Source organism: Bubalus bubalis, chromosome 6, assembly GCF_019923935.1.
Source record: "Bubalus bubalis isolate 160015118507 breed Murrah chromosome 6, NDDB_SH_1, whole genome shotgun sequence".
Classification (NCBI taxonomy): Eukaryota; Metazoa; Chordata; class Mammalia; order Artiodactyla; family Bovidae; genus Bubalus; species Bubalus bubalis.
In genome coordinates this window covers 57938230-57954584 of record NC_059162.1, presented here as the reverse complement: position 1 = coordinate 57954584, position 16355 = coordinate 57938230, and the positions used below count along the sequence as shown (strand labels likewise).

The window sequence follows — 16355 nt, the reverse complement described above, 5'->3', positions numbered from 1 at the left end:
ATTAGCTGTGAATATTAGTTGCAAAAGTCATTCTCTAATGAAAGATGGTATACATTCCTTGACAAAATTATAACTGACCTTGGAAGATCTTAAAATCCTTTTAAAGAGAATTAATCAAATTCTACAGCCATTAACTGAACACTAACTGTGAAAAATGCGTTGCATTAAATGTTATGGGGATCCATATTATGATATAAGGTGAATTACAAAAGCAACTATAATACAGGCAGAGATAAGGTGTGTTAAGGGGTAAAGCGATTCAAAGGAGGGAGAGAGCTTTCACAGGTTGTAAAGGGAATGGAGGTTATTATTTTGACAGTCAGAGATCATGCTCTGGAAGAAATTCTAAACAGAGGGATAATATGAGAAAGGGATACAGAGGCAGAAAAGAAGATATGCAAGAATGAAAAATGTAGTTTGTTTAACCTGAGTTATTGATTACACTGAACATTTTTTTAGTATTTCTATATTAATAAATAATTGTAGAAAGACTGGGATTTAAAAGGTAAAGACTGGAGTTTATAGTTGAATCAATAAACAATGAGGAGGCATTGAAGATTTCTATGCAAAACAATGATACAAATTTCCTAATATAACATGATGATTTGAAAAAGCCCCATTGGCTTTAGCACCTTCTACTGTATCCCATCTGAGGTCAACTTAGTTTAACTTTATACTATACTATTTATAAAGCTGCTTACTGTAATAGGATGCTCTTCCTGGGTGCTCTTGGGTAACTGCATACCCTGATCCTGTTGGGAACATTCATGGGATTGCAGAGAGGACTCACACTCCATGAGGCTGTATAGCTCCACTGGGCATACTAGAGCCAAAGCACTACAATTTCTCAGTCTGCATTTAAGGTACTCCATGACATGTCCCCCGGAGAAGGCAATGGCACCCCGCTCCAGTATTCTTGCCTGGAAAATCCCATGGACAGGGGAGCCTGGTAGGCTGCAGTCCATGGGGTCGCTGAGAGTCGGACACGACTGAGCAACTTCACTTTCACTTTTCATTTTCATGCATTGGAGAAGGAAATGGCAACCCACTCCAGTGTTCTTGCCTGGAGAATCCCAGGGACAGGGGGAGCCTGGTGGGCTGCCGTCTATGGGGTCGCACAGAGTAGGACATGACTGAAGCGACTTAGCAGTAGCAGTAGCAGCATGACATGTCCCCAGCTTACTTTTGACCCTATTTTCCCATAAAAGACTGCAAAACTAAGTTAAACTCTGAATGTATAGGACCCTGAGTGTCAGATTTAGGAATATGGACTTAATAGATATGTGACTTTCAAAGTGCTATTCACTTGACAAACATTTATTGAGGACCAACTGGGAGAAGAGACAAATCCCTGAATTTATAAACAAGCAAATATATATACAAAATTACAATATACAATGACTATCAGTAGTCAGGTATAATGAAGAGAAATAAAGGTTACGCGACTAGAAAGAATCTAAGGTGGGGAGGGGGGCTACTTTAGAGGGGTGTTTGAGAAAGCTCTCAAGTGACATGTGGCTAGACCTGAAGGCGATGAGACTGAGGGTATGCAAATAACTTGGGAAAGATCATTCTGGTAGGAGCAATAGCAACTGCAAAGGTCCCGAGGTGGGGGCTTCCTTGGAATGTTTGACAGCTAAGTAACTGAAGATGGAAGAAAAACCAAACTTAAAGGATGACTGAAGTTTCAAGTGCAATCTCGCAGGGCCTTGTTCTAATAATTACCTTTACCTTAAAAATTCAGTAGCCTGTATTGATTCTTTCCCTAGCACCTTCTATGCCCTTTTCCCTTTTTATTCTCTTTAGGAAAACACTTGGCAAAATTTGTTGGAGTAATAATAGAACATGGCTGAGAAAGTATGAAAAGAAATGAGTATTTCTAAAATACTCATAGTATTCTAAAATACCATAGGAAACAAGTATGACCTAGAAGTGTGTCCACTGGCAACCAGGCATCTAACTCTTTTGTAACATGAAATTTCTGACTTTCTTGGATACTTTGTTAATATTAACCAGTAGAATTATGACAGCATTAATATAAAATCAAATTGGAAATGTACGTTTGCTTGTGGCAGAAAGCGGGGAGTGGGGAGAAGATAAAAATTCTGACTCCATGTTAAGACTGGGAGAACTCTTGAAAAGTCTGGTCCTCCCGATGCTTCAGTTAAGGGTTGGTTAATTAACTAAAGCTTAGCTTTATCAACATTTATAACTTTCACTTCGATATTGGTTGTAGAAGTTATCCCTGGCTTACTGTATATGCCTTGTCTGACTCCTGAGACAACAAGCTTCAGGTCAAGTTCTAAGAAGACTAGACAAGCAGTATTATAATAGGAACCTAATTGGGTATAAAGTTATTCTTTCTAGTACTTGCCTTAAAATATCTGATTAGCTATAATATAAAGCTCTTGAAGAATGTATTCTGGCTAAGTTAAAAAAAAATCTAATCTTTTTTTTTGTCCTCTTTTGGAAAAGTTAGAAGTCGGCTACAGGTTTGTTGTTGTTCAGTCTCTAGATTGTGTCCGGCTTTTTGCGACCTCATGGACTGCACACCAGGCTTCCCTGTCTCCCAGAGTTTGCTCCAATTCATGTCCATAGAGTCAGTGATTCCATCCAACCATCTAATCCTCTGTTGCTCCCTTCTCCTCCTGCCTTCAATCTTTCTCAGCATCAGGGTCTTTTTGAATGAATCAGCTCTTTGAATCAGGTGGCCAAAGTATTGCAACTTCAGCATCAGTCCTTCCAATGAATATTCAGGGTTTATCTCCTTTAGAATTAACAGGTTGATCTTGCTGTCCAAAGGACTCTGAAGAGTCTTCTCCAGAACCACAATTCAAAAGCCTCAGTTCTTCGGTGCTCAGCCCTCCTTATGGTCCAACTCTTACATCTGTACATGACTACTGGAAAAACCATAGCTTTGATTGTATGGACCTTTGTTGGCAAAGTGATGTCTCTGCTTTTTAATATGCTATCTATGTTTGTCATAGCTTTTCTTCCAAGGAGCAAGCATCTTTTAATTTCACAGTTGCAGTCCATCCACAGTGATGTTGGAGCCCAAGAAAGGAAAATAAGTCACAACAGGCTACAGGTAACTCTCCCATATAACAATCTCAAACTACATGAACATTTTCAGTCAACCCTGTTATCTTTTTCATAAGGGGCAGGATTATACAATCTTCACAAAACAAGTTAGAAAAGTTTTCACGATACTAAGTTATTTAGATTGTTTGCTGAGATGGCAGGTACTGTTGCTTGCCTGAGCTTTTGCTATTCTCTGTCAATATTGTATGATACTTTAAAAGCCACTGACTGTAAGTCATTAAACCATGAAATCATGTGGCTTATGTCTAAGGAATAGTTAACCTTGAATTCCCCAAGATAGTAGGAGAGTTTGACAGATTGTATTAAATCAGTAAATGTTCGACAGATGAATGGCAAATGGATGGATAGCAGAGAATCAGATGGAGAAGCAGAATCTTTGGGTTGTAGTCCTACCATTCATGATGTTCACATATTCACATATGATAAAAGTACAAATCACAGGCAGAACAGCACGGGCATATAATCACTAGTTTCACAATGAGAGCTTTTTGTATCATCTCCATGAAAATGTGCCTAGCTTCCCGTCCAATGTGCGGTGACACGGTTGTGTGTCACAAAGTGTCACAGGTGTGCTGGAAATATTGACCTCTTCAGTCTTTGGGGTAGCAAGGAAAGGCTGGGGCACAGGCATCTCCATCCAAATAACTTTTGCATTTATCCCTGTAGGCTGGACAGAAATTCTCAAATTTTTGTGAGTAAAAAACATTTGAAATGATATGCATTATGACCACATCTATAGTGGAGAAAAGATGAGAAAACAGGTTGATGGGAGAAGATACTAGATGAGAACTAGAATGGAACTTCATAATACTATATTTTTCCCTTAACATTCTGGTCATCAGTTCTTTTTGTATTCCCAATGTTGAATTATATGAAATATTCTCCTGCAAAGGGAGCACTTTTGTACTAAATGAAGCCCTTCTTTCTTTTCTTTTTTTTTTTTTGTGGAGTTTTTTTTTTTTTTTAAACTTTACATAATTGTATTAGTTTTTCCAAATATCAAAATGAATCCGCCCTTATTTCTAAACTAAAACTTTGCTTAAGAAATACTGAGTGCACTTTAAATAATTATGAGGAGTCATCTGGAAGCATGTCAGTAAAATGTTATCTGGAGGATGAGAGAGACCTTTGAGGAGGTGAGAGATGAAGACAAAGTGTCAAATCAGAAAAGAGTAATAATTTGCCCAGGGATCACAGGGAAGTTAAAAAACTACAGATAAATAAACTTTCCATATGACATGAGATAGCACAAGTGATTCAGAAACATATCCTGCTTAAGTATATGGCTTATGTATGCCTGGATAACCAATAATATCTCAATTATTTAGCTAACCAAATAAAGTATTTTTTTTTCATCTGTCACAAAGTTGGTTGAACTTTACCACTATGAGTAATATGGTGTTAAATAAACACATTTGACCTGACCAAGTGCTGAATGCTGGCAGAGTGCAGACCACTAAAACGCAGAGTACAGATCATCTTCCATGATTTTTTATTATTCTAAATCTCATTTGGGCTAAATGAGATGTGGCCATCAGCATTATTTATAGACTGTAAATCCATAACCCAGAAAGGAATAGTTTTCTGAAAATAGTTTTTCAGAATAGAAGTGATGATACAGAAAAATTTGCTCTTTTTCTTTAATCTTCCCCTAAAACACAGCACGTGAAATTGAAGTCATTACTTCTTTGGGTTTATTTTTTGGCCATGTTGTGCAGCTTGCAGGGTCTTAGCTCCCTGATCAGGGATTGAAACCAAGCCACAACAGTGAATGTGCCGAATCCATATCTTTGTATTGCCAATGAGTTCCTAAAGTTGTTATTTTAAACTAAGCACCTTTCTCGCACTTGCCAACTGGAAAATGGGAAGGTGGTTTTTTTTTTTTTTTTTTTTTTTTAAATCTTTGTTATTTGGAGGCCATTATTTTAGCATTTTAAAATATTTTATTCTTTAGCTGTAAAAGTCAAGTTAAAGCCAAGGAAGAAAACAGAGTTCTTAGAGCCTACATATTCAAATTAATCAAGGAAAAATACTCTAACATTCAATGCGGTATTGGAAAACCATAGGCTTTGGAGTTAGACACTCCAAGGTTTGAATCCTGGTTGTGCCCTAGACCTATGTCAACAGTTCATATACTTAAACTCTCTGAGCCCCATTTACCTCAACTATAATATCCAAGATAAATGCCTCCCCCTTTTAGAGTGGTTGTGAGTATTAGTATATGTAAAGGTGCTTGGCACATGACAGGCATGTAATAAATGGTGGTTCCTATTTCTTTAAAAAAAAAAAACAGGATCTAAATGTTTAAAAGACTTAAAGAATGAAAGCTTTTTAACTTAATTCTTAAGCATAATTATTAGACAATGATTATATTACCTCTTATTTACAGTGAATAAACTCTTAGACATCCTTTGTGTCCTCATTCTATTTCCTATCACTCTTTATCATGCTGTTACTATCTCTTGCTATATAAGTCTCTTTGTGAGTACAAAAATAATTTATTTAAACATCTTCACATTCACAATTCCCCCAGTGGATGAAACTGGAAGTTGGGAGTAAGAGAGAATTTTTCAGTCAGTAAAATTTCTAAAACACAAAATGGAAAAGTATGGTTTTATAAGTACAAATGATTATAAATTACACTGCAATTAATGTTTCCATCTAATATAAGCTATTTTTGCTGAAACATCACTATTTACAACGTCATTTTTTTTAGGTTAATGTACTTCCTTGATTTGATAACTTACTCTTCGTCCTTTAGGACCTGGAATCCCAGGTGGTCCTCTTGCCCCGACATGACCCTACATGTTGAAAATTTAAAAATCAGTTACAGAATTCACAGGAATATTACAGGAATTGTAGTTATAATCATTCTTATGACATGCAATTCTCACTGGGAATTCTTAAAAAACAAATATCATATTGGCCTTTCCCAATGCTCTGCTTTTGACATATCCTACTATTTGGAGAAATTTAATTTCTAAGTGTTTATACCCTGAAAAGAATGAGAAGTACTTAATATTCACTGACCGCATGGTTTTTATGATAAACACATATGGGGTGGTAGTGGAGGGAGATATGCACTTAACCAATGTGACAAGTCTAACCTGCCTGGTCCATCAAAGAAGCAATGTCTACTTTTGTAAGACCTCTTTCTCATTCCTCTAGATGTTTATGATAATCCCATCACATAAAAATGGATTTTTTCTGTTACCATGAAAAATGCCACAAAATTTTCCAAATTAACATGCTACAAAAATAGTCTTCAATGAAGATTTCATTATTATTCAGTCAATTACAATAAGCTCATTTTATACCTAATAGTCTCCAATGAAGACTTGCTTAGAAAACAAAGTTTATTTATCTGTATAACATAGGTAGATGAAAATGAAAACAGTGAACTTTCACAGGAACTAAAATCTATTTTTTATCTCACACGACTAAAAAAATTAGCAACCATGCCCTAGATCAGTCTTCCTCATTTGGAAGTCAATACATGTCTATCAGTATGCTGGAAAATTGGGCTTATCTTCAAAACAGAAGCTTCACAAAACAGCATAAACCCTTTCTGATAATAGTTCTACTTAGGGGATCACAAAGGCTCATATTTTTCACATTTAAGTTCACAATAACTTTCAATCTTTAATCAGCAAACTTTCTCTTTGAGACAACACTTCATTATTTTCCTGTAAAAAAAAAATGGAATTTTTCAAAACTCAATTTTTGAATAATAAATTTTTCTATGGATTTTTTCAATTGGAGAATATTAGCACATTTCTAAGAACAGTGCATCTGGTCCCATCACTTCATGGGAAATAGATGGGGAAACAGTGGAAACAGTGTCAGACTTTATTTTGGGGGGCTCCAAAATCACTGCAGATGGTGGCTGCAGCCATGAAATTAAAAGACGCTTACTCCTTGGAAGGAAAGTTATGACCAACCTAGATAGCATATTCAAAAGCAGAGACATCACTTTGCCAACAAAGGTCCGTCTGGTCAAGGCTATGGTTTTTCCAGTGGTCGTGTACGGATGTGAGAGTTGGACTGTGAAGAAAGCTGAGCGCCAAAGAATTGATCCTTTTGAAGTGTGGTGTTGGAGAAGACTCTTAAGAGTCCCTTGGACTGCAAGGAGATCCAACCAGTCCATTCTGAAGGAGATCAGCCCTGGGATTTCTTTGGAAGGAATGATGCTGAAGCTGAAACTCCAGTACTTTGGCCATCTCATGTGAAGAGTTGACTCATTGGAAAAGACTCTGACGCTGGGAGGGATTGGGGGCAGGAGGAGAAGGGGATGACAGGGGATGAGATGGCTGGATGGCATCACCAACTCGATGGACATGAGTTTGAGTGAACTCCGGGAGATGGTGATGGACAGGGAGGCCTGGCGTGCTGCGATTCATGGGGTCGCAGAGTCGGACACAACTGAGCGACTGAACTGAACTGAAGAACAGTATGTTGGAACTTGTGCTTGTGATTTGTCCAATTGGTCTTACTTCAACGCTTAATTATTGACTATTTTCTTATACATGGTTATTGGTTGCAGAGCTGTACTATTAGAAAGCGAAAGTGAAGTCTCTCAGTCATGTCTGACTCTTTGCGACCCCATGGACTGTGGCCTACCAGGCTCCTCCATCCATGGGATTCTCCAGGCAAGAGTACTGGAGTGGGTACTATTAGAAGTGAGCAGTAAATAACAGAACAAGTAGAAGCAAGGAAGTGAAAGACACCATGTTATATTCTAGAGTGTTTTGCAGAGATTGGGAAGAGAAGTCTTTTCTGTACTTACAGGTAATCCCAGGGCACCCATGGGTCCTGGAACTCCAGGAGGACCTGGATATCCCTATAATTTTAGCAAAAATATATGAGACATGAATTCTCCATCATATCTAATTATTTTCACTGAAGACAAACCAGTAAATGATAAATAGTAATTACAAATAATAATTTGATAAACTCTCCATCTTCTATCCAAGACATGAGGCCACAGAAAATGTTCCAGAGATAGACAACAGAAACAAAAATGTTTACAGAGATGCTGTATATACTTTTATTGGAAACTCTTTGCTCAGAATCACATATTATAACCTATTGTGAGGAGAATATTCATCTCATCTTTCTCTAGGTTATGTTATGCTGTGAATAAATGTTCATTATGTTAAATATATACAGATTGTGAAATCATATTCTTTTCAATGTCAGGGAATTCAAAAATTAAGAAATGTGATTGTGAACAAATACTCTAGCCTATCAAATTTTACAAGGACTACACCCTTAGTGGTACTAACCATAATCAGATGCTTCAAAGAATATCTTAGGAGACAATCATTTCTCAAATTAATTAGCCTTTAAAGGTATATTTAATTTCCCAGTTAACAGCAATTAGAGATAGGTAAAAGCAATCTTACAGTGTTTTACTCATAATACAGAAGTCAAAAGTGAAGAAAAACTTATGTAAAATGAATTTGCAGATAATATTAGGTACACTAGATCCATTACAATGCATTTTCTGAAAGCAAGATTCTTTAGTTGAAAATAATTCTTAATTCTATTTTCTATCACATTTAGAAACTTCAATAAATGAAAAACTGCAATCTAGATATAAAATTTATCAGCTATTACTATCTTAAAGATATAAGACCATAAGATGAATTCCAGACTCTGATCTTTCATACATAAAAGAACTACACTGTGACCACAAACTTATGGAATGGTGGCAATGATGATATGTGTCATATAAACTATAAGTTGTCAAATCAAAGTAGACTCTTAATTGAATTTTCTTCTTCATCCACATATGCTAATTTAGGATGGTTAATTCTTCTCTTAAAACTATAGGCTCCTTTGACTAAGCCGTCTGATTTGCATGCTTTTGAGTGCAAATCAGCATTCCGGATAGCAAACAGTTTAGAAGAAAACTTCTAATGGAAACTTACTACAAAATAGCATTTTTCACTTACTTGAATTTCATTCAAGGCAGCTCTACCTCTGGAATGCCATAACTTTACTATGTTCTTTGGACACATATCTTTCAGATTACTGAGTTCTTACCATTGCACCCTTTTCCCCCTGGGGACCTACTGGACCTGGACTTCCACGCTCTCCCTTTTGAAAAAAAGAAAAACATTGAAGCATGTTGATTAGTCGTGAAAAGGTAGAATAGACTACATATTATTTACTGACTCATTCGTTTGGTTTACAATTTTTAAATGTTTAGGAATATGGTATGTGGGCCTCTAATTATACTCTGACCCCAGGGCCTCCATTTATAGTCTCATTCTAGATTCTACAGATGTCAGGACAGACCTGTACACACAAACCATGAGACATATACACTTATCTCATTTATATAAGATGTGAATAAATAACAAATACATATTAGCAAGCCAAAAATCAAATTAGTTATAACAGTGTTCTCCAGGACACAGCAGAGAAACTTGGAAGGCAAAGTGGTTTAATAGCAAACTATTAATACAATGCATTTATAATACATAGTCTATTCTACTTTTTCAAATACACTTGTACAATGACAAAACAAAAAATCTATAAAACTATTTTATATTATTGAGTTGGCAAAATATTTAAGAAAAAACTGAATTTAATTATTATTGTGCCTATTCTGATGAGGGACTGTCAATGTTTGACCATGTAATATAGTGTATAAAAATCTCTTAAGTTGCTATATATTTATTTCAAAAAATATTTTATTTCCTCATTTATTCTTTTATTTCAGCTATATTACTTATCATACTGCTATAATCAATAATATTACATAATATTTTCTCTTGGCAGTAATGAACTAAAGTATGAAACAATGAAATATCATTAATTCAAAGTTTATAAAATGTGAAATACTTTCATTAAAGTGTAAATGAATTATGCAATGCACAGAAAATTAAAAACTACTTTCAAATCATTAAAAAAATTAGTCAAAAATGAGCTAAGCCTGGACAATAAAACTCATTCTAATTTTCAGTAAGTTTTAAATTTACAAATTTTGCAGTTTTACCCTAAAGTTGCTAGAATTTTACTATTATTAAAATTCTCTTAAGATACTTTTCAAGGGATAAAATACTGAAGTTTATTTAAATGAAAAAATATAAATTATGAATAAATAAGATTTAAAATTGAACATACATCATATGCTAAAGTTTTGCAAGTAGAAATTCTCATAATTTTAGACATATAAAATATGAAGATAGTAAAAGTATGAAAACAAACTGTAAAAATTAACTTAAGTGTATAACCATTGAACAAAATTTTATTTCTGTAAACTTTTAACACAATTAACCATAATTATGATAAACAGATATACCACAATAGATTAAAGGTCTAAGCTGATTCACATTAAAATTCCAAAGATTTTCAGCATGTTAGAGTAGAAGACAACACAGAAGTAACTAAATCACAATGGAAAAGTTTATACTTTTAGATAGTTTTATAACTATCTAAATTTTTCTGATGTGAGGTCATTTTATATTTTTATATTGTTAATAAAAATCAGTAAATATTTTAAAATCACTTTTAATGTACTGAGCGTTGGGGAGATATAACAGAAATTTGACTTAGATTCTGCTGCTGCTAAGTCGTTTCAGTCGTGTCCAACTCTGTGCGACCCCATAGACGGCAGCCTACCAGGCTTCCCTGTCCCTGGGATTCTCCAGGCAAGAACACTGGAGTGGGTTGCCATTTCCTTCTCCAATGCATGAAAGTGAAAAGTGAAAGTAAATTTGCTCAGTTGTGTCCAACTCCTAGCGACCCCATGGACTGCAGCCCACCAAGCTCCTCTGTCCATGGGATTTTCCAGGCAAGAGTACTGGAGTGGTGTGCCATTGCCTTCTCTGGACTTAGACCCTACCCTCAAGTAATTAGAAACATGTCATTAAGAAAGATGAATCAATTAGAGGAAATTTTAAAATTGTGTGGTACTTAATCTACATCCAGGAAAGGAAGAAATCAAGAAGGAATAGAATAATCTGGGAAGACTTTATGGAGGAGACAGAACTTCACTGAGTACTATAGTCTGGCTTTGAATAAATACAGGGAAAGGAAGAGGATACTCTAAACCAAGAAAACAGTAAGAATAATAATAGGAACAAGTATAAAATATGAGGCAGGGGAGCAAGAAAGGTTTATACTGTGAATATCAGAAAACTCATTACCTGAACTGATTAAGCCAAAATCATGCAGTATCTTGACAGCAAAGTAGAGCTATTAATTGGTTTAAGCATGATGGCTCTGACAGTAAAGAATCTGCCTTCAATACTGGAGGCCCGGGTTCAATCCCTGGGTTGGAACTATCCTATGGAGGAGGGCATGACAACCCATTCCAGTATTCTTGCCTGGAGAATCCCCATGGACAGAGGAGCTTGGTGGGCTACAGTCCATGTGGTTGCAAAGAGTCAGACATGACTGAAGTGACTTAGCACATACACATAGGGAGTTAATGAAGGTTTCTCAAAATGCTTTATCCTAACACATCAAAAAAAGTGTTCCACTAGTAATATGTAGGGTGGATTAGAAGATGGAAAGGGAAAGTGAAAAGAAAGAAAGTGAAGTCGCTCAGTCGTGTCCAACTCTTTGCAACACCATGGACTGTAGCCTACCAGGCTCCTCCATCCATGGGATTTTCCAGGCAAGAGTACAGGAGTGGGTTGTCATTTTCTTCTCCAGGGGATTTTCCAATCCAGGGATCGAACCCAGGTCTCCAGCATTGCAGGCAGATGCTTTACCATCTGAGTCACCAGGGAAGAGTGTAAATTTAAGATAAACTAATAAGATTATGAGTCTGAGTGAACTCCGGGAGTTGGTGAGGGACAGGGAGGCCTGGCGTGCTGCGATTCATGGGGTCGCAAAGAGTCAGACATGATTTAGTGACTGAACAACTGAGCAACTGAACTGAACTAAATAAGATTATGTCTGAGGGGGTAGCCTAGATTGGTTATCAGAAAGGATAAATTGTAAAGAAAAAACTCTAAGACCTGCTAAAAAGATTAGGCATAGAAAATGAGCTGATTAGATAAGCAAGGGACATGAATTTGATTAGATAACTCAAGGGATATGAATTTGAGCAAACTTAAGGAGATAGTGGAGGACAGAGGAGCCTGGCATGCTGAAGTCCATGGGGTCGCAGAGTCAGACATGATTTAGTGACTGAACAACAACAATGGAAGAAAAGGGAAATGCAAAGATGGGTTCACTCTATCTGGAACACTGGGAGAACAGAGATAGGTATAACTCAGACCAATAGAAATGAGAAAATTGGGAAGAGAACAGTTTGGATGTGGGTGGAGGGGGAGGATGAATTTTAAATATATTGTTTAACTTAAATTAACAATTTCAGATGGAAATAACTGGAACATGATCTAATTTACTTCTAATCCTGGATCTACTTAATTATTCACAAAGAGTAGCCTTGCATTAGATTACCATGCTTCCACGTTACAGTCAGCAAGTCAGGTTTCAGTCAAAGGTCCAAAGTTTTCTAGTTCATGATGAGTCAATTAAAAACAATTCAAGAAAATGTCCTTGTTGGTTTCAAATAAAGAAATACTTCTGATTTTTTTCAAAAAAGACTTTCTTAAACTTGAAACTAAATATGGAAAATCACTCCCAAGATAATGATTTCTAAGAAATTTTTAAGCAAATTACAATTTCCATCACAATAGCCAAAAAGATCTATGAATAACTGCATACTGGATTCCAAAAAAATATAAAGATATTGTGACTGAAACTTGGATCAGGTAAAGTGATAACTTATTCTTCACTTTCAAAACTGTTTCCTTTAGGGACTTGTTCTCATAAAGTAGATTTAAATATTTTCTAGTCGTATACCTAGACCATCTATTTCATCTTTTCCCTTCCAAGCACATAATTACAACCAAAAGAGTACTCTGCTCTTTAAACTTTAGAAACATGTATACTATCAGCTATATTTCAATATATTTTAGAGAATCAGTATAGGTAATGCATTTTAAGTTATGAGTGATTTCTAATTCATAAAATATCATATGAATATTCCTCCTTTGAGTTTACCTTAGAATCCTTACTATTGAATAAAACAATGAAAGAAATTACCTTTTCACCAATGCTTCCAGTCACTCCAACTTCTCCAGGTAAACCAACAGGTCCCTTTTAAGAAAGAGTATAATAGAAAATACATATATATTGTATTGCCATTATAGCATCCTGGTTTTAAATCTCCTGTAAACACTGTGTTTCTTTCTAACTCGTTCTAAATTCTAAATTTGTCTTCGAGTAAAATTCCTCCTAGTACAGGTGTCTTGCCTAAGATTTCACATCAGAATTAATTATTCAGTCAATCACCAAATATATATGAATGTCTAATTTGTGACAGGCTCTCTGCTGGGAGGCATGGAGCTTCAATTGTCCTTGTAGAACTAACAGTTCAGTGGATGTAATAAAAACTCCTGCAGTTTTTACAGATTCTTGATGTGGATTACACTAGCTTAAGAAATCATTTCTGTGACTTCCTTCTTTGAAAGCTCCTCAGTACATGAGGGAATAACACATTAATTCACTCAAAAAATATCGGGTGCCTACTTTGTGCCTTGCCCTATGCTAGTTGCTGAGATTTCATTAGAAAGCAAAGGAGACCTAGGACTTGCCCTGATGAGGCAAAAAGTCCTGTAGAAATAAGAAAAACTAAATTAAAAAGTGAATAATTATAAATTATGATAAGAGGTTCACAAAGGAAACAACTGTGATGCTGAGGTGGTGAATAAAAGACATATTTTTACAAAAGATGGTCAGGGTAAATCTGAGACCTAGTATTTAAGCTGAAAGTTCAAGAATAAGAAGAGGCTAGCCAGGAGAAGAAGAAGAAGAAGAAAGGAGGAAGAGCTTTCTAGGCAGAGAAAATAGCTTGAGTAAAGAATGAATTTGGCAGAGGTGAAAGAAGGCAATCAGTAACACTGTTTCAGAGTGAACAAGGCTCCTGGTGCATCTATCTTTATGGATTCTGTCTCTCTGGATTCTGCTTCAAGCAGTGTAGAAAGCAAAAATGGTAACAGAACAAGTTTCACAAGAGTATAATCCTTCTCCTGTTTTCAATTATGAAGTTACTTTCTTTTATTTAAAAATGTATGAAATGGGTTTCCCTGATGGGTCAGTGGTAAAGAATCTTCCTGCCAATGCAGGAGACACAGGCTCAATCCCTGGCCTGAGAAGAGCCCTCATGCCATGGAGCAACTAAGCCTGTGCACCACAGCTACGGAGCCCGCACCCTAGAGCCCAGGAACCACAACTACTGAAGCCTGCATGGCCTAGAACGCTCAGCAACAGGAGAAGGGACCACAGTGAGAAGCCCTTGCACCACGACTAAAGAGTAGCACTTGCTAGTCACAACTAGAGAAAAGTCCATGCACAGCAACAAAGACCCAGAATAGCCAATAAATAAATAAATAAAGTTATTTTTAAAAAATGTATGAAACATTGTCTTTTCCGATAGCTACCAAAGATACTACTTCAGCAGATTATCATATAATAATACATATAAGCATTAGAAGATACCTGAATCATGAAAAATGGTTTGCTGTGTTGAAGCTAACTGAAGTTAATATATAGGGGCATGATTTTATCCACACACACACACACACATACATATATATATATATATATATATAGAAAGCTGAGCACAGAAGAATTGATGCTTTTGAACTGTGGTTTTGGAGAAGACTCTTGAGAGTCCCTTGGACTACAAGGAGATCCAACCAGTCAATCCTAAAGGAAATCAGTCCTGGGTGTTCATTGGAAGGACTGATACTGAAGCTGAAATTCCAATACTTTGGCCACCTGATGCGAAGAGCTGATTCATTTGGAAAGCCCCTGATGTTGGGAAAGATTGAGGGCAGGAGGAGAAGGGGACGACAGAGGATGAGATAGTTGGATGGCATCATCAACTCAATGGACAAGTTCAGGTAAACTCCGGGAGCTGGTAATGGACAGGGAGGCCTGGAGTGCTCCGGTTCATGGGATCACAAAGAGTTGGACATGACTGAGCGACTGAACTGATATATGTATCCTCACCCACATCTATCTATCTGTTGATTACGTATACACTAACATATGTTAAACACTTGCTATATGTCTGATTTAATCTTCACAACAACCATATTTGGTAGTATTATCATAATTCCCCCTTAACAAATAAGGCAGATGAGTCAAGAAGCTTTCTAAAGTATATGAGCTTAAATAGTATAGATGAGTTTAAGTGGTTACTGAACACTTGAAATATGGCTAGTCCACACTGACATGTGCTATAAATGCAAAAGACACTCAGGATTTCAAAGACCTACTACAAAAAGTTGAAGCTAAAGCTCCAATACTTCGGCCACCTGATGCGAAGAGCTGACTCATTTGAAAAGACCCTGATGCTGGGAAAGATTGGGGGGGGGGGGAGAAGGGGATGACAGAGGATGAGATGGTTGGATGGTATCACTGACTCAATGGACATGGGTTTGGGTGGACTCCGGCAGTTGGTGATGGACAGGGAGGCCTGGCATGCTGCGGTTCATGGGGTCGCAAAGAGTTGGACACGACTGAGCGACTGAAGTGAAGTACAAAAAGAATGCAAAATATCTAATTAATAACTATTTACACTGATTACATATTAAAATGATAATGCTTTGGATATATTAGTTAAGTAAATATTACTAAAATCAATTTCACTTTTTTACATTTTTAAATGTGGCTATTGGAAAATTTTAAATTACATTTGTGACTTACATCATATTTCTATTGGATAATACTAATTCATATTTTTAAACAACATGCTAATATTAGTAGTTATATCCAGATGAAAGGGACCTAATAATTTATTTCTATGGTCCTTTAAATTTAAGGGAGTGAAGGCTTTCAATCTGAAACAATGATCTACAGTCAGTTAATCAAATCTGAGCAGAAACAATGAAATTGAACTCTTTTGTGAGACAATAACCAAAACAGCAGAACCTAAGAACTGCCTTATAGCTCAAATGGTAAAGAATCTGCCTGCAATGCAGGAGACCTGGGTTCAATCCCTGGGTCGGGAAGATCCTGTGGAGAAGGGAATAGTAATCCTCTCTAGTATTCTTGCTTGGAGAATCCCACAGACAGAGAAGCCTGGATGGCTACAGTTTGTGGGGTCTGAAAGAGTCAGACATGACTGAATGACTAACACTTTTTCTAAATACAGACTAGTTAATTCAAGGGGGGAAAAAAAAACTCCTTTTCCTAACAAGTCAAATTTAGATGGA

General features: G+C 36.4%; 1 protein-coding gene across 6 annotated transcripts in view; it reads right to left on the bottom strand.

Moving 5' to 3' along the window:
• COL24A1 (collagen type XXIV alpha 1 chain) overlaps positions 1 to 16355 on the bottom strand; it is a 397241-nt gene that overhangs the window by 137039 nt on the left and 243847 nt on the right. For all 6 annotated transcript variants that reach the window (XM_044944759.2, XM_044944764.2, XM_044944763.2 and 3 more), the window contains exons 26-29: positions 13177 to 13230; positions 9151 to 9204; positions 7889 to 7942; positions 5850 to 5903 (exon numbers count right to left, since the gene is read on the bottom strand). In XM_044944759.2, the coding sequence (XP_044800694.1) occupies positions 5850 to 5903; positions 7889 to 7942; positions 9151 to 9204; positions 13177 to 13230 (216 nt within the window). The remainder of the gene's footprint in view (positions 1 to 5849; positions 5904 to 7888; positions 7943 to 9150; positions 9205 to 13176; positions 13231 to 16355) is intronic.